The sequence below is a fragment of the Struthio camelus genome, chromosome 7 (genome assembly GCF_040807025.1).
Source record: "Struthio camelus isolate bStrCam1 chromosome 7, bStrCam1.hap1, whole genome shotgun sequence".
NCBI lineage: Eukaryota > Metazoa > Chordata > Aves > Struthioniformes > Struthionidae > Struthio > Struthio camelus.
In genome coordinates, this window is record NC_090948.1 from 22,749,311 (window position 1) to 22,772,738 (window position 23,428).

Genomic DNA, 23,428 nt, shown 5'->3' on the forward strand with positions numbered 1-23,428 from the left:
CCTCCCTCAGCACTTCTGTATCACTGCTCAGCCTCAGTTCACCACACCCTGGGGGCTGGCATTATGCTGTCATCTGCTTCAGTGCTTGCATGTGTGTGGTGTGGCTGGCTGGCTGGGAGCTATGCCTGGCATTTGCCACCTCTGAAATCAAGCCATGAGCAAAGCTTTAGTTCCATCACCTCTCTCCAAAATCTGGCATATTCTTTTCAATATGTCTCTTGGCATCTGAGCTCAGGAGAAGGACTAGACCTTGCATCCAGTGAAATTCCTCCTATGTCTACTGGTCTCCCAGTACCAGGCCTCTTGCTTTCAGGTAGAGAGGCCCTGAATTAGGGCTTTTGTGACCAGCAAAAGGACTGCATGGCACTTTCTATGGGTTTGTAGTCAGCTGGCTTATCACATGATGCTTGTTCCTCACATCATTTTCTCTAATTTCTGATTTACTCTGGTTTTAGTGAGTTGTTCCCTGATGTTGCTTGTTTCTTTATAAGAGATTCCTGCTGCAATGCGTTTGTAAAAGGGGAAGGGAAGGGGCAGTGAGATCTCCGGCCGACAGTCTCCTGTGTTAAAGGCTGACCAGTCAGCAGTAGCTGTATGCTAATAATAGCTCTTATTACAGATTTGTCACGACACTGCAAAAATGAGCAAAACGTGTTATTAACCCTGTTTAAATAATGGAGAAAGAATGAAGAACTAAAACCTGCCAGAGATGGGCAGAGTCTGCAACAAAAATGTGCGTGGGTGGCTCTAGTATTATAAGGTGTGTTTTGGAAAGCCTGGGTTGTCTTTGCTGCTGATCTGCAAGGCAACTTTGGGAAAGTCATTTTTCTATGTCTCAGTTTCCCTCAGTAAAACAACTTGGTGATCTGCTACCGATTTCCTCTGAAAATGGCACTGAGACCGGATCTGTAGGCGTGAGGGGTTGTTAAGGGTGCTAGCTGACACCTACTGGTAAGCTGAACACATGTTCGGTAAGGAAACTCCAAAACTTACATTGTATTTGTGTGGGGTCTGGAGATTTATATGCTCACTTTAAACGTGCCAGGTTAGACCTGCCCCTCACTGGGACAACTGCATCATGTTCTTGGAGAAATGCAAGGAGGAGACACTGCAGGGAGCTTTCCGTGCTCATGGCCACTGCAGGTTGCAGTTACCTCTTGTCCACAGCTGGGGCTTGGTTTCAGACATCTTTGCAGTGCCCCTCCCTGCTGGTTTTCTTGTCCCACCCTAGGCAAGTCAGTGCATCTCTCCATGCTTCACCTGAGCTTGACACTGTGGCTGTGACACTGCCCTCCTCCCCCTGGCTGAACTCTTTAAGGCCGTCCCTCATTCAGAGCACACACAGCGCCCAGCACAGTGAGGCTGCCAACCTTGGATGCTGCTGCTGCTGGCATGAACCACCATGGTGGACACCTCTTCAGACTGCCTTTTACTTAAATTTGCAAAATCACCTCCTGAGGATTTTAACCAGCTCAATGCACAGCCATCTTCTGTAAGGCTGAGGCTCCCCAGCCACACACTGCAGTTTGGATGGCTACCTTGTACAAATTGCAGCAAAACACAGCCATATACATACTACAGAGGAAAAATACTTTATTTTTCCCATGAGATGTATACCGTCCAAGTAATACCACCTTCTCATGGGAGGCCCAACAACACACGTCTGGACATAGAAGCCACAAGGGCTTACCAATCAGTGAATTTATGTATATATTTCTCAACCAGCCTAGATATACAATTGACAAAGACATACAATGACTGCTGGGGACATGTAGTTGGCTTGCCGTGCTCTGGGACACATCATATACATGGCAGCATATTTGGCAAGGAACAGACAAGACATAGTTGCACGGAGATGTACAAGTAAAGAGAAGACAATAATGCAGGCACAAGTATATACCAGTGACAGAACCTGTCTTACACTGAGAGTCATGCTGGCACAACCAAAATCAGAGCACTGGAAGAAGAGAGTGGTCTTTCTGCAAGAAAGGAGGCAGGAAGGTGAAAAGGAGCCCCCCAGCCAGACTCTAGATCAGACCGAGGAGACTTCTGCAGCCTGTGGTTCTCGGGTGATCCCAGGTGGAGCGGGTACAAAGCTTCTCAACAGAGCAGGTCAGACTGGCTTTTGCCCATCATCCCAATGGAGAGGAGGCTGCCAGGCTGCTCTTCTCAGTGGGAAGAGGGGAACCCTGGTGAGCTGGGCTTGCTGCTCCTGCCATTACCACTGCTCAGAGGAGTGAGGGGCAGCTGCCTCCCCCAGCTACGATCGCCCTGCAGGGACTGCACACTTCCCCTCAGCAGGTGAAAGCTGGCTCCCCCAGGTCCAGGCATAAACAGAGGTGACAGCATGACCACAGCCATTTTGTTCCCCCAGCAGCTTGCTGCTCCAGATAGCTGCCCACATTACCTCTGACCTGTTGCCTGAGGCTGCTGGATCTGGGCACCAGCTGGTATGCCATTGCCCTCTCACCTAACCTGCCTGCCTTGAGGCTTATAGGGGCCCCCTCTGCCCCTATCTCTGCCCCCCTCTGCAGGGGGGTGAAGGGTGCAAGTCCCTCTCCTTAGCCACCTGGTGTGTAGTGACAGCAGGGCAGTGGTAAGTAGAGCTGCGAGAGCCCACAGTTTCTGGATCCACAGCCTCTGGCTGAAATCTGAGCTCCCTGGCGCCTGGGTGATCCCGAAGGACCAGGTCTCACAGCTCCTGCTAGGTTCTCACAGCTGAATGATCATCTCCTTTGGTTTGTCAGTGATATTGTGTAGCTGTGACAGCCCTAGAGCCTGGGCCAGCCTGCTCTATCCAGGGCCACGACTGCTCCTGAGGTTCCTCAGACATTCCAGTCGATGCTTTCCCCCAGAACACAGTGACACATCCATCTTTAAAAATATGACAATATGAAGTGCCACTGCACAACCCCACACTGAGCCTATCACTGAACTGCATACTGCAGCATTAATACATGTTGTTAGCAGTGATCTGGTACAACTCACATTTCCACTGGCTTTAAGCCTACAGAGCCTATTTGAGATTAAGCATTGTGGAATAGCAATGGGTAGGCTATTTCAAATACTTTTTGTGTGGTCCTGTCCTGAAATTTGTCTTGAGCAACATGTTTCACCCCAGAGGTTGTTGTCGTTCAGTGGTGAATGAAAGTAAGCCCTATAAAGTAAAATTTGTGATAGCCCTGGGATGAAATTTATTATAAAAATGGAAATTAGTCTAACAAACATGTAAAGTCTTACCCCCACTTATTTCACCGAATGATCTTGTGCCAGCATTCCTCATCAAAGAACCGTTGGTGTGCTTGTTATGAGTGCAATAACCCAAGTCACACAAAACAGAACTGTTGAGCTGGAGAGTAGGACAAAAAGTCAGCTTCTCCAGAGGTGTAAATCAGAATACACCCATTAAGTGCAGTGCTGATTTACACTAGCTGCAATAGACTGCATCATTTACAGGGGAGGGGAAAAGTCTCAGTAAAATGATTAACGCCTAGGGAAAAAGAAAAGCATTTTACACGTATTGGAGAAACTGACGTTCATTTCATTTTCGCAATATTCCTAAACTAAAATGGTGTTGGCATCCACAACTGCAAACAAAAATACTTCTTTGGTAAAAATGAGAAACGTCATAACTTTGTAGACGTGATGCCAGTTTTGTGGAATATCTTGAAGTGCAGTTTAAGGAGCATGAAACTGGACAACAAAAAAATTGAGAAAATTTTAGCGTCAACAGCTGCATTAGAAAATATGTTACCAGAAGGTCATTCTCTAACATTCAGAACTTAGGACTCAGCCAGTAACAACCTCTTCCCTATTTATGATATTTCAGAGCTCCTCCCAAGTACAGTATGAGTCAACTATCATTTCAGTTATCCGTATAGGTGTTTGTATCCTCTTATCTCAAGTTCTGACTCTAAGGTAGGGAGAGGGTTACAAAAGCATTCTGGAAATAAACTATGATAGAAAAAAGACTGTTAATAGTCAAGTAGACACAAGTAACTAATTTCTCCCTTCCATCTCACGCTGATGATTACATTTTGTTTTGTTTACATAATTCCTGCATCTTTATCCTACAAAAAAATGTGAGAGTGAGTATGTAGGTGGGAACAAGTTGCAGTGTGCCACAATGGACCCAAGTGTTCCCAGGGCTCTGGGGTCTTCAGATCTTGAGAGAGTATAAGTAAAAGGCCTTTAGACTGGCCTGTTCAGAGATAGAAGCCAAATAGAACAACTGTTTCTAAATGTTCCCTCATCTAGAGATACTGGGGCCAGAAGTTCTAGGTTTGTGGTGTCATCACTTATTTCAGACAAAGCATCCCTAATTTTTCACATCACCACTCCCTGGCAACAGTGGCATCTGTGCTCAGCTATCCTGACTATTCTAACAGCGGGGAAACAACAGACATTGACTTAGTACCTTGGGAGCCAGAGTGAGAGCGCTGGGCTGTTCGCTAGAAGTGCACATCAGACTGAGGCCAGGTGTTCCTGGGCACCTGAGACCCTGGTAAATTTGACCTGGGCAAGTTGGTGTAGGTCCCATTTTGGGCAGAACTGCCACTCATGCTGTTTCTTCGTAAACGCTCCATTTCCCAGACTTCTGGTTCTTTCCCCAGCTGATCTGGGCTCTGGTGGACCAGTTCTTCCTGACCGGGTTCTTCCTCCTGTTAACCAGGAGAAAAACTGATTTGTGTTGTTAGCAAGCTACCAAGAAGTCTAGCAGTGTTCCAAACAGTGAGATAAGGCTGTGCACAATCCTTAAATATCTCTCCACATTCTTCCAGAAATTAGTACAAGCCTGTCTATTAAAGATCAACTATACCGTTTGCTACAATACTTTGCTGAATGTACATTCAAGCATTAGACAGACAGGAAAAGAGTCATCCCTTTTCGCGCTCCACAAGAACATTAACAGAAATGCTGTAGCAAAGCAAATCTGTAAGCAAATACTCAAAGAAGCTTGCAGGCATGTTCACATCAGACGTGGGACCTCCCAAACACACTCTTTCGGATGGAAAGTGGTCACAAGAGTGCTCTGCCAAAAAGATAAGCTTCCTTCTGGCTCAGTGTGTGCTGTTGGGCTATTCTTGTTATGTGAGCCATGAAAACACAAGGGAATGATATGGCTCCCACATGACTTATTGCCTTTGGCTTTAAAGCTGAAGGCCCAAATGTGCTGGCTGATGGGATACAGGCAGCCTGTCACAACTATGCAGTGAGAGGTTGTGGGCATACACTGACAGTCTTCCACTCTGTGTTGGATAAATAATCCATAGAGAAGATGCTAAGATTACAGTCCGCAGAATTATCATTAGCTGCCCTTGCTGGGAAAGACAGTATAATCTTTTCTGGTGTCTGAGGATAAGTAGGTGCAATACAAGTGAAGATAATTGAACTGCATCCACTTGCCACAGGAATGAGCTTGGTGTCAAAGGAGATGGAAGGTGTATTTAAGGTTAACTGAGGGGTGTGAAGCAAGAGATTTGGTGTTACTGTCCTTAAACAGAAGAAGTTTGATCATGTAAAATGCTAATCATGCCCAGCTCTTTCTGTTTTATGTGAATGGGGATTTGAAAAGCATAACTGATACGAGGTCCATTCACAGAGCAGGGTTGGTCACCTACCCTGGAGCTGGTCCAGAAGCCTGGTGGAGGGCTACTAACCTTACTAATGTTATCCAGCGGCTTGCCTATCAAGTCCTTCCACTTCAGCTTGTTTCTCTCCAGCACCTCTAGCTTGCTTACCACCGCATCAATCTTGGAGCCAATGCTGTTGATGGACTGTTCCAGCTGCAGCACACGTTGCAGGAGGCTAGGGAAGACAGTGGAAACATTTGCAAACTTTCTCTTGTGATGGACACCAGGATTTGCAGCAGATATCTCATGGACAACAGGTCAGATGTCACACAGGAATGTTCCACATCAGACAAACTGATTCATATCCACTGAACATGTAACTCCCTGCTACACTGGCCTTTCAGCTGTAATCTGTGATTTTGCTGAGGGTAGATCCCAAACAGTTTGGGTCACAGTCCAGCTACAATCTAATCCCATTATATCTAATATTGCACCCACCTCTCCTTTGATAGGGCCCTATGTGGGTTGCCTAGTGTTTCTCTCTAGCACAATCAGGAGATCCTGATTCTCTGTGCTGTATTTATCCATGTTCCTTCTGCAGAAGAAATAGCCTTGTACTATTCCCAGAACTGGAAGATGAAGGCCAGCTAGGTTGTAAACCAAGTATATTTATTCCCACAGGAGCTTCTGTAAAGATATCAACTTCTCCTAGCTCTAGGTGACTCTGCTTGAGCAGGGGAGTTGGACTAGATGATCTCCAGAGGTCCCTTCCAACCTCAACAGTTTGATCAATCTGTGAAGTATTGTCCAGGCCACCTTCTGTTATGAAGCATGACAACATGGCCAGTTGACAGCTCCAGAGATTGTTCAAGAGGCAGAGAACAAAATTACTCAGCTCAATCTTTTACAGAAACAAGCAAAATACAGTGCAAGAACCATCCCAATTCTTCTCTGACCTGCTCATTTACATGCAAACAATGTAGAAAGGGGCAAGTTCCCACTGCAGCTGCTCAGGGCGGGGAGCAACAGAGAATCAGACCCTTCATTTGCAGAGACTAAACTACTGCCAGCATCAACATACACTTGCAGCTCTTCTTTGGAGACCCAGTTGGCCTTGTTGACATGGTTAGTCTTTGCTTCCATGTAAGCCAGATTCTCATCCAAGTTGTTGCCACTATAGGATTTCCCCAAGTTTTCAATCTCCGTATTCAAAGCAACCTAGAAGGTAGACACAGAAACTCCTGCAAAGCTGAATAGTAACGCTGTGTCATCTTCACTAGGAATAACATTCAGCTTCACAAACTGTCACACGCTCAACTACTCAACTACCCTCTAAGAAGGGATGGAGCAGCGTTGCCTGATTAGTTTTTACCCCCAACTCAAAGACTCTAAAGGCCACTGTAGAGTGACCTGTACAAAATAGAGAGTTTCTTCCCTTGCCCTTCCTTTACCCTTTTCTCCTCTAAGTCATGCTTCATCTGCAGCTGCTCCTCTTCATCAAGGATCTGGTTGCCATCTTTGTCAAACCTGGAAAAGGCTGCTGTGATCTCATGTTCTGCATGACCTAGTCTACAAAAGAAGAGAAAGAGAAAGCCCAGTGCATCAAATTACATAGGCAGGCTTTAACAGTGTATGAGCTCCGCTTTTGAAAGCGGTGCACTGTTGACATCTGCCAGTGACAAACATAACCATCCCAAATGGGAAGAAGACAGCAACACAACTCTATTTAGAACAGGAGATTAAACTTATCAGGAAAGGAGGCCTTTAGAAGGTGATAATAACCATTTTTAAGCCTCGTGTTATACAGATATGAGCTAACTACTGTTCAGGCCTTGAAGGCCACAGAGTTTAAATTACCTGTATGACCGAGAGGAAAGGGTAAGTGAGCATCCCTCAAGCTGACTCACTTACTTCTTCAAGCTGTTCTTGAAGTCCTCAAAGTCCAGTTCTTTTGCTCCATTCTGCAGTGCTTTCTGTACATCAGAAATCCTCTCCTTCTTCAGCTTCAGCCTCATCAGTGTCCGGTTGTAGCTCTTAAAGGTGCAAATGGACATTGAATCATGGAGGCATAACAATGAGAAATAAGGCAGAGCTAGCAGTGAAATACAGGCGAGCAGATGTTGAGTAACGTAGGGAGATTTTAAACTTTCCAGAAGCAAAATGCAACACTGCTGCCTGGGCCCCATCTCTAAACTAGAACCACCTCTTCAAAGTGATACCAGCATGATACCTAGTATCTCCATAAGAAAAGTTACCCTCTGCTTTTCTTCTCCTTGTTCTTCCTTTATCTGAGCTGCCAGAGCTGCCAGCAAGTGGTTGTCCAAGTTAATGTCTCAAATATCATTCAGCTCCAGGATATTGATCTACAGCATAGATAGTTGCGAACCTTTCCTGGAGCTTTGCCAAAGAGAAATCTGGGTGTCACCCACCAAATTTTCACCACTGCAAAATGCTCAACTCAGCAAAGTAGAGGCTGCTGCTTCATTTGCTATTTATCAGCATGCACTGTGTCAAGGACACTGAAGAAGCTTTGTCTAGTAGTGATTGTTGTGGGAGGGAAGGTATCTGGGAAACCCTCCTGGCTGTTCATGCTCATGCTAAGTGAGAAGTTTCCCCCTGCTTTTTGATCTCCTCATTGCCAAATGGTCTGGGAGCTTGATCTACCCCAGAAGGGAACCACTGGGACCCCGACACTACTCCATGAAGAGAAATCTGGAGCTGGCAACCAGCTTTTTCTCTAGTAAGCTTAACATGGGTCAGGGATTCCAAGAAAAGATTTCAGGATTTAGCTAGAGAGCAGCACAACTTTCCATCTTCATCACCTGCTTCAAGATGTCTGAGAGCTGCAGCTCATCCTTCTGGCTTGAAAGCTCCTCTTTGACTTCTGAGTAGGTGTCATTGATGATGGCCAGAAACATATTCTAGAGAAAAGGGGGAAAAAAAGAGAGAGAGAGTAAGCTGAAACACTTTGTCGGTCCCAGCAGCTGAGGCAACAAGAGATAGGCATAGCTATGCGGGGCTCAGTTAAAGAGGAGCTGTTCTCACATGGGGTACCCACTGGGCAAATGAAAGACTGTTCCTAGTTCAGATACCATCTCTGCTAGCCTACCCTGCATGACATTAAGTTATATTTGGATGCCTGGAGGTAGGTATGTAACTTAGGCATTGTGAACGACTCCTTCCATTAATTGCCTAGGAAGCCAGGAACTACCCCCTATGCTTTCCTCCCTGAGAAAGAGAGGGAGCAGCTGGTCTGAGCATCCTTAATTCAGCTACTACACTAGTGTTTTCTCCAGTCAGTTTTAGGGTCCACCATGAATAATATGAATATGACCCTTAGTCTCTCTGAGCATCAAATTCCCAATTGCAGCTATGTGCTCTTTTTCTACTTTGGTCTATTAGTGCTGTGCAACTATTGTAACAGGGGCTTCCACTACTCTCTAAACATCTGTATTGCACCTAACCTAGTGGAGGGATTGCCATGAGAGGTCTCTCAAGCACTGTGGTCAACATAGAGGCAAGGAGGCCTTTCTTGCTTACCAGAAGCACAAAGAAAACAAAGAACACATAAGTGACGAAATAAATAGGCCCAAGGACCCTGTTGGCGTTGTCAATGGAATTGTAGTCAAAATCACCGAGAATGATCCGAAACTGGGTGAAGCTGGAGGAAAGGAAGAGCAAAAGATCACACAAAAGCATAGACATCTATCTTACCTCCTAAGCAAGTCCAGAGGTGAGCCCTGAACCTGCCTGCAGCCTGGATGGCCACAGATATAAGCCAGAGCTAGGTCTAAGTCACTCAGTCCGACTTGTGAGGTAAACGTATCTGTAGTAGTTCAGGGATGAATAGAGCTGATCTGATGAGAGCAAGAGCTGGCTAGAAAATAAAATGTGGTTTCCACACAAGTTTTTGGCTGTCTAAAGTGTGTTTTGGTCCAAACAGAAGTTAAAGAATCAATTCTGAGTTTTCTCTTATAATGGCGTTTGACTCAGAACCATAGAAACCTTCCACAGCAACAGAGACCATGAGAGTGTGGAGAGAATGTTACTTCAGGCCAGTGCTCTTCAACATTTTGCAATTCATAACCCCTAAAATTAAGCAAGTGTACTGAAGACAAGTTTCCTTTTTTCAGTCACTTTCCATAGACCCCCTTAAAAGCAGGCCCGGATGCCAGAGGACTGTGGAGCATAGGCTGAAAACTATTGCTGTAGCATGCCTCCCTTAATATCACATGCTACCTAAGTGGGTGCATGGACTGAAGGATTTTTCTAAGATGGCCTTGGGTCATTCTTGCAGCATTTTTTTCTTTTTTTATTGTGGGAAGTCACAATGTGAGGTCTCTAAAAAATTACCCTGAAAGACCAAGTTTAACTGTCCTTATTTATTATGCAAGTGGAATTTGCAACCAGTCATAGAAAAAGCAGTTCTCCCAAGGGAGCTATTTCCTGACTGACCAACTTCAGTGGCAAATTTGGTATAAGTCCCTTCCCTGCCACCCCCTTCTGCAGGTACTCATCCACTTATTCTCTCGTCCCACTGTTCATCCCCCCATCTCAGGTATCCGGATACATTATTTGTGGGGCTGCTTTGGAAATGGATCAGTGAAATGACTCAGGAAAAAAAATCCTCAGTAAAACAAAACAAGAACAAAAAACTTAAAGTGGAGCCCTATGTAGGGAAAGACCTTGTCCTGTCTGAAAAACACAAAGATTCATTTAGGATTCCTTGTGTTTGCAATATTTAGGGAGCTGGGAATGTTTTCCAAGTCTAAGAAAAAGGAATATGTTTTTGCTTTCTCTTCTTAGGTTTAAATTGTCTCACTTCAGTGATGTTTAAATGTCTAGCTCCCATAAGTCAGTAAGGAATTTCTCCCCCAACTTTGAAAATTTCCACTTAATCTTAGACCTTTATACCACAGACTTTAGAAAGCATGCAGAATGTATGTTAAAAGTTAACATATAATATGACTACAACTTTTAGAATGAACTGTGATGTTGAAGCAGAACCGGTATCTTATCAAAATCGTAGGTTAAAGCATTAACATAAGTCAGAGCCTAACTTTCTCATTTCAGTGTATAAAGCTATCAGGCTGATAAGATAAATGCACTACTTTAGCTCTTTTCTGCCAAAATCCAGGAGCAACAATCAATATTCCTTTCCAAATGCTTCTGTTTTGATTAAAATGCTTTATCTGAAGGAAAGCTAGTCCACTGAAAAATTATCATGCAGTTCTTGCCCAGAAACTGAAATGATGTGAGCCACAGGTGTATCTGGAAGCCAAAGAATTTTAAAACTCTGGAGCTTACATCTGGGGCTCTTTCCTTTTTTAAAATCACCTTGAGCATTATCTTTCAAGTTACTTGGTTCTTGACATGAGAATCACAGAGAAGTGCAACCTAACTAGGCCTACAGCTGTCTGCCAGTGTATAGAACAACAAAGTGCCCAGGTCCCAGTGATGGTCAAGCAGCCTCATTCTACCACCTTTATGGACCCACAGTGGGTGAGAAGGTGAGAGAATGACTTGGAGAAGAGAAGTTAAACTATCAACTGAGCTGTGATGCTCTTCTGCAAAATGACTCTGAACTGCTCTGCATGCTGAGTGCCCTCAGTGAGCCTAGCAACTCTACTCAAGTGAAAGCTACCTGGAGTTCAGCAAAATGAAATGGCTTGCTGAATGTTTGCTCTGAAAAAGCTGGGTTTTCCATTGAATCATGGGGCTGCAAGAAGCCTCAAAGTCTGGGTAGGATTAGCTATTGAAGTCCCTGATGATAAACGCTAGATTACCAAAATTCTGTCTTATCCCTTGAGTTTTTCCCTCACCGCATTCTTTTATCATTGAGGATGTTACAGCAGTGGGACTACCAGCAACATATTAGCCATTGTAGCTTTATTACATGTGATACAACAAATCCCTAATTGACATTCAGATTTGCAATTGAGGAGAGGTTGGAAAGCAGTTAAAAATTTGTTACTGACAGCTGAAAACAATGTAATTATGACTTATATACTTACATGCATTTAACAAAGGTACTGAAGTTTTCCACTTGAGTCCCAAAAAGAAGGTAACCCAGTTGGGCATAGGCAAAGAAGACAATGAAGAACATAATAGCAAAGCCCAGGATGTCCTTAGCACAGCGTGCCAGTGTGGAGGACAATTGGGTCATTGTTTTGTTAAAACTAATATACTTGAATATCTACAAGAAGAAAGAACAGGGACAAAGTTAGGCAAAGCCAGCAGCTATGTACATACTTGCTAAGGCAAGGGGTTCGTTATAATACCAAGGCACTGAGGAGACAACTGGGCTGGGGGAACGGTGGCCTAGAGTTCAAGATGTTTGTCCCAGGTGTGTCACCACCTTTGGGACCATAAGCAAGTTTATTTGTTCCCTGTGTCTCAAGAAAACATAAAGAGGGACTGCTGTAAGGACACATGAGTTGAGGATACTGAGAAGCCTTGGGTATGGAATGGTTTTCCACCGCGTCATGAGGTTTTGGTGGAAACACAGAGCCCAACAGACAACCCATTTCCAGCTGTTGGGTAGTCATCAAGAAAGAAAAATGTGATTTGCCTGATTGTCCATCCTGTACTCTTTTACTGATTTGGAGGGCAAAGTTATATTGTGCTCAGTGTTTCTAAACAACCCTTTTCTGAGCTCATCTTCTTGTCTCATATCTCCGAAGAACTGGCCTCAGCATGCAAGATGAAAATTTGTCTAGCTTTCTTGTAAACAGAGTGTACTACTGAGGAATCCTTCTCTGTTCTATAGCTTTTACTCCCATTCACTCAGGGGGTTGGCAGAGACAAACCCCAAACTGTCTGGAGGAAGAGGTCTGAGACTGTACCCCTTGCACCTCTCAGACTCCCAATACCTTGATCCAGGCAAAGAATAAGTTGACTGCATTCATATTGTTGTACTGGGTCTGCCAGAATGCCAGGAACTCGAAGTCTGCATAGGTGTCAGGGTGTTTCAGCAGCTCTCCCATCAGTCTGTTCACCTCGATGGTGCGAAAGATATGAAACCCAATAGCAATGATGGAGAGCTGCAAAGAGGAAGTGTCTGCAGTGACTGTTGTGCCTATGGATTCCACATGAATTCAGGTGTCATGGAGCTCCTTGGTATCGCTGCACAACTGCAGCCAACTATGGGGATGGAAATAAGGTCTTAACGCACTGGATGATGCCCTGACCAACCTCACAGCCCCTCAAGCATCCTTAAAGAAAGAATTTTCTTCTAATAAGCCATGGAAGAGTATGTTCTGCTGGTTCATTTTGCTTTTGGAGCAAAACGCAGGCCCGCTCTTGTCTTATCTGGCCAACCTCCCTGTTCCTCTGTTTTGTTTTGGTCCTTACACCTCCCTGCCATTGCTCCCCCAGAACAAGCGTGTAGGGATCCTCACCAGAATGACGACTACATCCAGGATGTTCCAGATGCTGGTGAAATACCGAAGCTTGTGGATCTGCAGTTCCAGGATCTCCTCTACCACATAGTAGAAGATGAAGACACAGAAGACAATTTCACAGGCAACAATGAAGAAGTCCCATGTGCTGACATATCGTATAAGCTTGACTGTCCGGATTTGCCAGGAGGGAATGGCACCACCAGTGGCTGGAAACTCGACCACTAGCCTTGAGGGAGACAAAAAAAAATCCCAACACTATAATTACATATGGAGTGATGGAGGCTCTTAGACAATTTTGAGAGGCATCAAACTTGACCATGAGCTATCCACTAAACCATAAGTGGAAGAGACGCGTATGTGTTTATGCAATCTTATCTCTGATGTTTCATTGCCCATAACAGGACAGGAAGAAAGGTCAAGAGAAAGAGTGACTATTGTGTCAGGAAGACCAAGTCTTCTTACTAATACGTACAAAAGCTACTGATGCCTCTCAGGCCTACCTGTGATGGACCAGGTCACAATAGTTGCGTTATAAGAAAATGTGGCGCTGAGGAAGAGGAGAGGAGCAAAAGGGTTTCCAGTGAGACTCAGCCTACCTCAGAACACAGAATAGGTTGATATTTGCATTATACACTGAGAAATCAATGAAGACAACTCGTGTCCCCCGATCCAGCCACAGCTTCTCTTTCAAGACCTTCAGGGCTTCAGCACTCTCTTCTCTTGTCATTTTGAGGTCTATGTAGTATCCTCCCCCACTATAGCTGGTTAGTCTTCCCCAGTGAGATGAGCCACCCAGCTCCTCCTCAGAATGATACCTCCACCTACAGGAGACAAGCCATAGGCAAAGGCATCACAGTCCACAGGTTTCGATATGATCTAGCAGCCAAGAGAAAAATGCAACTATATCCTCAAGGGACACAGGGGTTTAATTCAAGAGTTGGTACCTAACTCTCTATTCTGGATCTGAACGTACATCAGTTCATTGTTGATAGACTTATGATCTATTGCTTCCCGGCAGTGACACAACATGGCTTGTGGTGTAATAGAGGGATTATCCTGCAGATTCATAGGCTATGCTACTGTCTTGTTTTGCTGGAGGTTAATGCCAGGATCTGCTGTATTGCTTTCTACATGCTTGCATTTATTTTTTCTTACAAGCAGCAGCTTTTCTTTCACAGACTAAGATTCATGCAGCCATCAAGGAGTTAATAAGCTGCAGCTGTGTCCAATTATTGTAGAGAAAATCCACATCAATCATGAATCATCACTAAAAAAGATCCAAGTGTGAGACAAAAAACCTAGCATTGATTTTACAGGTTGCATTCCATTTCAATGAAGAAATTAGGAGAGCTAGGTTTTAAGAAAATGATTCAGACATCTCTGGTCTGTAAAAACAGGGTGGGAATAGGTTTCCAAGATGCAAGGGATGCACTTCCTTCTCTCTGGTTCCTGAATTCCAGGAGGAAAGCAAATAGTATCATCCATTTGTGAGATCTGATCACAACGGTTTCTATCCATCCTCATTCTCTTAAAAACAAAACAAAAACAAAAACAAACAACATGCCCCATCCCCCACCCCACACACCAGACGATCTCTACCTAAGTCTCCTCCTGATTTCTTGGTGCTTCCTCTGCACGTCTCACTCTGCCCCTCATTCTCTTCTACTTTTCTTCAGAGACACACTTGGTCTTTACTGATAGACATAAAGGACTCATTGTCTCTGGCCGCAAAGGGAATTCCAGCCTTATGGAAGAAACTCATTTCCCAAATCCTGCAGCTCAGTAGATCTCATTTTCTAACCCTGAACAGCAGAAGCAGATGTACTTACGCTGTTCCATTGATGAGACCAAAGGAGACTCTTTCCTCCTTTTCTTCTGAGTACACATCATAGCAGCCTGAGATTTCCTCTTTGAAGTCATTGTGGACCACACAGGAATTGTTCTTCACCTTCAGCTGTCGCATGCGTGGGACACCCAGCAGCAGATTCTCATAATAGATGTATGAGTGGGTGCCGTGCGCTGCTAGGGACTCGTTGTTGTACCACTTGGTCCAGTAAAGATTATTCAGAAGGGGGCCTTGTGTGTACTGCAGGAAAGGGAGAAAAGAGTGTCTCGTTCATAGCCCACAGCTCAGAAAACTTTTCTTGGCCTGGGCTTGAGATAATGAGACCTGACCTGTCTCTCTCTGCTCCCCAAACCGGGGAGTGGTAGAGCTCATGTTGGCTATGTGCTAAGGAGGGGAAAGACCAAGGCTGGGTGGAGCCACAGGGTGGAAAAGAGATGCTGGGCAGGAGTGTGGTTACTAGCTCCTCACAGGCCCTTGTACCATGCGCTAATGAAGAGAGGAGGAGCCTACAAGCTTCTTTGTCCCTTCGTCTTCACAAGTGGAACACAAGTTTGGAGGAGTTGTCCTGGCATGAGCTGGGAATTAGAGGATGGAAGAGAGATGTACCAGTGCCCTGGAAATAGCGGGGGAAAGCAACAATGCCATAGTTCATTGTTCTTTTCTCATATTTCAGAAAAAGACAAAGAAAGAAAATTGACAAGCAATTTCTGGCTTACTGGCTGATACAAGTGGCTGTAATATCTCAACAACCTTCACTGTGGCCCATCTTATTCCAGTTTTTAGATGGAAATGTGACTGACCCAAGATATCTTTTCCCCTCTTTATTCTCTTCTGATAAAAGTTAGTGCAAATTTTCATCAAGATTCTTCATAAAGAATCTATAGATCAGGCTGGCCCAGGCCTGAATTACAGACAGGTTAAGTATACAGTTCCCACAGATGCCCATGAAAATTGAGATATGCTCATCACTAAGACACCAGATCATATGGTTCAAAGCCATTTCTGTCACAAGGACACCTGGAGTAATTCACTCGACCTCTCTGGACCTGAGCTCCCTGTCTGTGCAATGACCATCATATCACAGCAATTTATTTTTCCTATTACATCCTGTCTGGGGAACAGACTCTTCCAGGCACTCACAACACTTAGCCTAGCCAGTATTCTGGCCACAGTGCTCAAAGGGACATAATATATTTCACATCATCAATGGCTATTTTGCATGCAAATGATACTGTAACTTCTTCCAATAGCTGACAAGAGTTTGTAGCAGAAGAATCCCTTGCTGAAAGCACTAGGTACCGTTTTCACAGGGAACAGAATATCCCAACCTGGACAAAATCAGGCAGGCACAGAGAGGAACAGTGCAGTGTTCCATTGTCAACAGATTTCCAGCACTGCCTGTGCAGGGCCGGATTTGTACTCACCACCCAGAAGTCAGCCATGCTACCAATAGACTGGAAGGAGATGCTGCTGTCTGAAGAGGTCTGTAGGAAGAGCTCAGACATCACTTTGGTGTAGTAATACGCATTGGAGCTTGTCATTCCATATGTCACTACGAGAGAGGAGACAAGAGGAGGGTCTTCCCTTGCACTTGAATAGTGGAACCTGATTTACATTCACTGTCTGTGTAGCTTGAACTGTCCTAAGTAAGCTGAATAAGAGAAGAGTTTAATGCTCAGCAAAAGCACTTTGGCTTCTCCCAGCAAGACATGATCTGGAGAGGAGACTGGGGAAAAGAAGTGTTTGTATAGGGGGACCAAGCCACGTGACTCAGAGCTCACATCCCTCTCGAGGCAGCACTGGGGAGAGGAATCTCAGTCTCTTCACTCCTTTCTCCCATTAAATCCACCCGTGACTATTCTGGCCTGTTCTGGTATCTCAGCTTGTTTTGCTTCACCAGGGCAGCAGCTCTCCTGCAGGGCTGGTTTTGCCTTCAAAGCCCCAAAGGTCCTGACTGCTCTCTTTCTACCATGCTTAGTGAGAAACCCATGGTAAAGAACAGGGCAGGCAGTCGTCTTCCTTTTTCCACTTCTCCTGTACTTTTATCCCTAATTCAAAGGGACTATTCACACTGAAGGTCCTACAGATGGATTTAAGTGCTTAAGGGAGTTTAGCCTTATACTCCAGTACTAAACTTTAAAAGTTCAGAATTTAATCCTGGACATGACCCAGAGGAGGATGGTTTCTACCGATGCAGAAACATTGGGAGCTTTTAATCACATTGCTTCCTGTCTACCAAAGGATTTACAACCTTATTTGTTGTGTGCTCCAGGATTTAAACTGTCAGATTGACAGACTGTAAGAGTTTAAAGGCCAGAAAGGACCATTGGAGTGTGTAATTGAAGCTCCAGAGTAACATAGAATTCTTTTCCTCAGACAAAATTTCTCTCAAAGTTTTTCTTTCTCAGAACAGAGTCCATGATCTGTATCTTGAAGGCACTTAGTCCTGATCTGAAGCTATGAAGGGACAGAGTACTCCATTTCCTCAAGTCAAAAGCTCCAGGAAAATTTTCATTTACTAAGGAACCTCAGATAGGAGAGGAGTCATTTAATTCCCCTGAGCATGTTGCTCCAGCTCTCCAGTGCTCCTCCCAGCAGGAAAGCATCCATCACAGTGATCACTGAGAACATGTCCTACTGCTGAAAAGGCACCATGAAAACAAAACAGCTGACATTAACACGCCCCCCCCCCCAAGATGAGTCAAAGCATGAGTGCGTGTGCATGTACGTCCGTGTGCGTGTCTTGGTTCTTTTGGAAGAATGACTGAGGTGCTGTTTCCCTGGGCCAGTGTGATAGTAACTCAGATCAGTGTTGTCTGTGTATCTCTCCTGCCATAGGGCCCATGAAATATAAGCCTTTTCACTGTCCCATGCCACAGGTGTTCATTTGTGATAAAAAGTGAACCTTTCTAAAAAACAAACAGCCATTGTTCTACCCACACAAAGTCCATTAGCATTCACTACAGGGCGACATTAAATCCACCCAGAACAACAATGTGAGCTACCATCTGCATTTTCACCTCAGCCACCCCTCAAGTCTGAGGGGGGAAAATACTTTTGATCCCTGCATCTGTGATCCTAGGAATTTTCTAGAGCTGCTCTCTGAGGCTTGAATGCTTGCCATGAAACTGTGAGAAGACCCTGGGCAGATTCTCTTAGGACTATGGAGTTGGAGTTGATGGGTAGAACTGATGGAGTGGTTCAGAAAATGCTGCTTAAACCTAACCAGTACCAGTTTAGTCTAAAGCTATAGTGAGTTATTTCATTTGTGAGTGCAATAGCTATTCTGTAGGTTAACACCATGCCTGCTTGCTGCAGTGAGTGCATGTAAAATAAATTTAATATCTACAGTAGAGGGAGGAAATGCAGTTATAAAACTTCATATTCCTCTCACATTATGCACAGAAAAGTCACCTGAGCTGTGAGATGTGACAGCTACTTACATAGACAGATATCCACCAAGAACACAATATAGACCAGCAGCTCTCGCAGAGTGGTTTTTACATAAAGTTCTCGGTCTTCAGCTGTGTTTTCAGTCAGCGTAGTACCCCACAGACCTGTTGGGCATAAAGAAGAAATCAGAGAGATTTGACAACCATTCTCAGAGGCCCTGTGAAGAGATGAAGCCCCATTCCCAAAGAGTTCTTAAGTTGTTAGATTTTTGACACTTTCAAAACAAAACCTTTCATCTCAAAACCACTTTTTGTTTCAAAACTTCACTAAAAGCAGCAAAAACATGTGAAATACACGAGAAATAACTCCTAAAAGGAACCATTCCATTGTGAACAAAGATTTAGGGCTGAAAAAACCTGAAATATGTTGGATTTCTTGTTTTGCTAAAAAACTCTCCAGTTTTCTGCTTCAGTTCAGTCAGATCTTTTTTGTCGGTTTCTTAGCTTATACTTTGCAGAAATTCAGTCTTTGTCACATATACTCTTGGAACCACAAAACTGCATCTCACTCATCCACAAGTGAACACTTGACCTCCTGATTGGACTTCAACAGCAGAATTGCACTTGAAGATAGGTTTACAACTACACTTCAGTCCTTTCAGTATATACTGAACTATCTGGCCTCAAATATTTGTCCCTTGCTTACTTAAAAACTCTTGCAGATTTATTGTAGGTCATAAGACTTGATCAAAATACCCTGACTCAATATTTTCAAATTTAGAGCCAAATTATCCTCAGGGTATGTATCAATGGAGGTCCATTGACTTCAATACAGTCATGCCAGTTTACGACAGCTGATGATCTGCTTTCTTCACACAGCAAAAGCAAGTCATTAAAGATCTCCAGGGTTGATCAAAAAGAGAGGAACATTTTCTTTAAACTGAACCTTGCCATTCTGGTGCTGATGAACCACCTGACATCATTAATTATTTGTCTGTTCTTGTTGTAGTAACTTTCTGCTGTGATTGCCAAAAGTCTCTCAAGTTGAAAAGCTCAAGAACTTCCACTTGAAAGCCTAGTGATGGAATCTATGTCAATAATACTGATAGTCTTGCTCCTTTCTGCAGCTCCCAGACAGCTCAGCTCTAATGCCCACTCCCAGTAGCATGCAATAATCATCCTCTTGCAAGCTAGGATCAAAGCTGATCAAAGACCACACAATTTAAGCAGTCTCTGGCAGGGGGAGAGAAATGGCTTTTTGCTTTGGAGCAAGCAAAAGTGCTATAGTGTCCTGTGTACATCCACTGCTATGCTTTTGATCGGTTTTTTTGTATCTCAACAGACCAGAAAGCTTTTTGGACCTTCAGCTAGCATAATGACTCTCAGTATCCAAACTCACTCCTGAACAGACAAACCAGTAGCCTACTCTGACCCTGCTGAGAACAACAACAGAAAAGAGAGCCTGGAGGAGGTCTGGGTTAACTCTTGTGTAGGAGAGAGTCATATGCTGTCTACAGGACTCCTCACAGCAGAGAAAAACAGCAAGGAACAAAGGAGCAGAGACACACTAGTATAGAGGCAAAGGTAAGGGAAGCTACTCAGAGGAGGATGGCACAAGTTGGCATCATAGATGGACTCATAATGATTTGAACTTGCTTCTCATTTTTGTGTTCTAAGCAGTGAACGATAAGAAAATGGGAGCATACTCCAGTGCAACCAAAGGTACACTAGAGATGGGTCAGAACTCTGTCCTTGCAAAACCATCTCTTCAGGTCACTCTGAATGACTCCCATCATCTCTGGATCTGAGCATGTCACAATCTTCAAACTGGTTTATTTGTTCTTCCATGAGGCAGCCCCTAGTATCCCCCTGCTGGAAACAGAGGCACAGGGTTTCTTTGCTACAGGGAAAGAAGTGCACTCAGGAACATCAGAAACTTCTGGGACACCTGAATACGGTTAAAAACTTAGCTCAGAGACTTGCCGAAAATTGCTCCTGGAGGACCATGAGGCTGGTCCTGTGCCATTGTCTGTCAGATTCTATCTAGCTGTAAAATTATATTGGTTGAGGTTTGATTTCAGCTTTTTGTTAGGGAATATGCAACGGAAATCTACCAGCCCCTAGATGAAGCATGTTCCCAAATGTGTCTCCTTTGTTACTGTCCTGCCTTAGATGGCTAGGGACACAGCTCATCTGGACTAGAAGGACACTCAAGACTGGAAGGTATCCAGACTTCCTCATGGTGTCCTACATGACAGTTTGGCACTTGCAAGGCAGAGCAAAAGAAGAATCTAGCCAACAGAAAAATCTAGGCCCAGGTTTCATTTGTAATTCTCATCCTCCTTCTACACAGGAGGAGAACATCTACACTATCTTCTGAGGCTGCTCTTAAACGAGACTTGTGAGCCAGGCAAGTTACAAGCTCAGTCTCAGGTACAGCTGGACATCCTCTTCCAAAGGCAGTGGGAATCTGGGTGCCCCTTGGAGGTTACAGTGCCACCAAGAGACCTAGGAAAGTCTGCCTGCAAGTTGGCTGTGAGGCAGATAGGAGCCAGCGGACATAGAGTTGCTTGGAGTCAGTTCAGAGAGGTACAGACCTGAGCAGTGGCACTGGGAGCAGCAGCTACTCGCTGGTGGGATAATAGCTTGTGGTTCAGCCCAGTAGCTGGTGAGATTGAAGGAAGACCTCAACAAGCAAACCAAAGGGCCACAGACAAGTAACCCCAAGGAATGGTTGCCAGCAAGAAACACGAACTGTCCCTTTCTGTCCTTAGACAGTGATTTATCCTTCCTGCCTCCATTTTCCAAGTGAGTCACTAATGTGGTTAAATAAGGAGGAAGAAAAAAAACACCTTACACACACCAACTATCCTGAGAGAGACGATGAAAAATAATCAGTGTGTAACAAAGATACAAAGGACACCATTCAAGGAAGGATTCCCCATCCAGTATCTGTGAGGCTGCCAGAAGCCTTTCTTCTCACCTGCACAGCTCTGGTCTATCTTGCAACCTTGCTCTATTTTACCACCCTTACTGGTAGGACACACTGCTGCAACAGCCATGAAAAAAGGGAATGCTGTAGTGTCCCAACAGGTTCTCCTCTGCACTCTCCAATTTCAAACCTGGCATCTTACAAAGGGAATTTTAGTGTTAAAGTTTAGATTCTTTTTCTTTGTTAAGCCTTGCAAAATGCCTAGAGCAACGGACATCAGAATAAAACAGGTAAATGATACACCCCCTCTGAACAATCTGTAGTTACCCTTCAACACTTGCCAGCATTGCTCCTTGTCCAGGAGAGATCTCTAAAGCCTCAGCTTTCACATGAATCAATGGTGTTGGACTGTAACTGCAATAACAGCTAAGAAAGAACTGATCATAAAGAGATTGTGCAATCCTGGACCAAGCTATGCTGCCATTCACTCACATGTACTATTAGAGGGTATGGCTCAGAGAGGTTCTTGTGAGATCAGGAAGCAGAGCTGCAGATAAAAACTAATCAGAAAGAAAAAGGCACTGGGAAACAAAAAAAACCCTCCAACCTCCCCACCAAAAAACGCAGACATTTCCCTAAGAAAGACAGTTCCTTGTTTTGCCTGCCCTGTTTTTCTAGCATTGGGACCTTACGCCTCCTATGAGAAACAATTCAACAAGTGCCCTTTTCCGGTACTGTATTCTTATGGGCAACGTACATCAACACTCCCAGCTTTTAGCCAGTTGCTTCTGTAGAAGCCTACATATTGGTTAATTCTCCTTTATCTTTCAAGCAGTAAGCTAACATCTCTTTCCTTCAGTTGCCTTAAAACAAAGCCTTGTTTGGTACATTCCTGTTATCCCTTGTATTTCAGCCCTGACCATCCTAGATTTTCTCCAGTGGGTATTTATATTGATTTGTAAGTTACAGTAACATAGAGAGGGCAGTACCACTCCATTTGGGAAATTCATACAAAGAGGAAATATTCTCATCATCAGTGACAGCTCCGGTGGATACAGGATGTCTGAGTTCTGCCTTAGGCTCAGCCAACAGAGTCACTGCATGACCTTTATCGCACCCCTAAGTTTGTCTGTACCTCCTTCTCTTTAGGAATGGTAACAGGACAGACCCTGGAGCTGCAGCAAAGCACATGGAATAAGGATGCTCCCCCTGGTCATCTGCAAATGACCTCTGAAGTAAGGCAAGTCTGTGCTGAGCAGGTTCCCAGGCTACACAGATACACTGGGATTTCTTCTTTCCGCATTCCTCCCCCACCCCCCACCCCCATATCATTGCTCTTCCAAAGGATTAGTAAAGCCTTTCTAGTTGGAAGTCAGAGCTTTACCTCGGATGCCTCTGAAGATGTAGAAGCAGCACCTGGGGAAAGGACTCGTCTTCCCATCCACAGCTTTGCTCTGCTCCTCGTGGCAGGGCAGCGGATCCCCCACCTCTTCAAAGTTCTCATAGGGATTCTCCAGAATGGACTTGGGATTGTAGATGGCTTGGATCTTTAAGCAGGTAGAGGGAGAGCCATTATAAACAGGGTTATCCCAAGCTTTCTTCCCCATTGCCTCCAGTTCGTGCTCCTCTGAGGCTTGGAAGTGGCTCTCAGCTCTGTTAGTTAGGTGAGAAGAGCTCATGGCTATTCACTGTGGACTGAAGTATTTTTTATACTGAAATCCCTGGGGCTGCCTGCCCAGGCTGGAGTTTTAAGCTAGCAGAGAGAGAATCTGTCAGAGCCAAACAGCTTGTCTGCTTCAGCAACCTGGAAGACAGTGCACCACCAGCTTCCCACAGAGCTCACGTATCCTCTCTCTGTTTTGTACAAGCTCAGCCCATGACATATATCAGAGTGTGGCACTGCCTACTGTTAGAAGCCGCTGTCAGTCCTATTCTTTTAGGAACACAGATACATCCAGGAGATGCTCTCTGCTTCTCAGTTGAGATAACAGACCCAGATGCTGCAGTGAGAAGAGCAGGCTGCCAGGAGACTGACACTGAGTTGGGGCAGAGAGAGGAGAAGAATTTAATTGGGCCGCTTAGGCTGTCTGCAGCCCAGATCAGCTCGAGGTGTATCTCCAGCTGGGCAGGGAGAGCTGAGAGCGCCGTGTGATCCCAGCGAAAATGCCATTCGGGAGAAAGGGGTAGATATTGCGGGGGAGGCTTGGGCTGGGTACAGAGCCCCTCAGGGCTGGATGGGCATTCATTACTCTGGGAATCACGGAAGTTTTGAGTATTCAGTG

The 23,428-nt window shown here is 44.7% G+C and overlaps 1 protein-coding gene across 1 annotated transcript; it reads right to left on the reverse strand.

Annotated features, from left to right (window-relative positions):
• Window positions 1-2,266: 2,266 nt before the first annotated feature.
• Window positions 2,267-22,955, reverse strand: PKD2L1 (polycystin 2 like 1, transient receptor potential cation channel). The gene is made up of 15 exons (XM_009677896.2): window positions 22,531-22,955; window positions 18,266-18,379; window positions 16,247-16,374; window positions 14,806-15,062; window positions 13,573-13,797; window positions 12,974-13,202; window positions 12,446-12,616; window positions 11,588-11,769; window positions 9,114-9,234; window positions 8,396-8,494; window positions 7,485-7,606; window positions 7,025-7,142; window positions 6,655-6,791; window positions 5,661-5,808; window positions 2,267-4,661 (listed from the first exon to the last, which is right to left on the reverse strand). The coding sequence occupies exons 1-15, from the start codon at window positions 22,823-22,825 to the stop codon at window positions 4,452-4,454; spliced, it is 2,556 nt and encodes an 851-aa protein (XP_009676191.2). The 5' UTR covers window positions 22,826-22,955; the 3' UTR covers window positions 2,267-4,451.
• Window positions 22,956-23,428: the final 473 nt, after the last annotated feature.

Bases quoted from the DNA above. Each gene is read 5' to 3' on its own strand.
- PKD2L1 (XM_009677896.2), bottom strand. From the start codon at position 22,825: ATGAGCTCTTCTCACCTAACTAACAGAGCTGAGAGCCACTTCCAAGCC. The intron at 16,375-18,265 runs GTAAGTAGCTGT...CCTCTCTCGTAG, and splicing joins CTTGGTGGATATCTGTCTAT to TGACATATGGAATGACAAGC. The intron at 4,662-5,660 runs GTTAGTAGCCCT...CCTGGTTAACAG, and splicing joins CGCTGGATAACATTAGTAAG to GAGGAAGAACCCGGTCAGGA.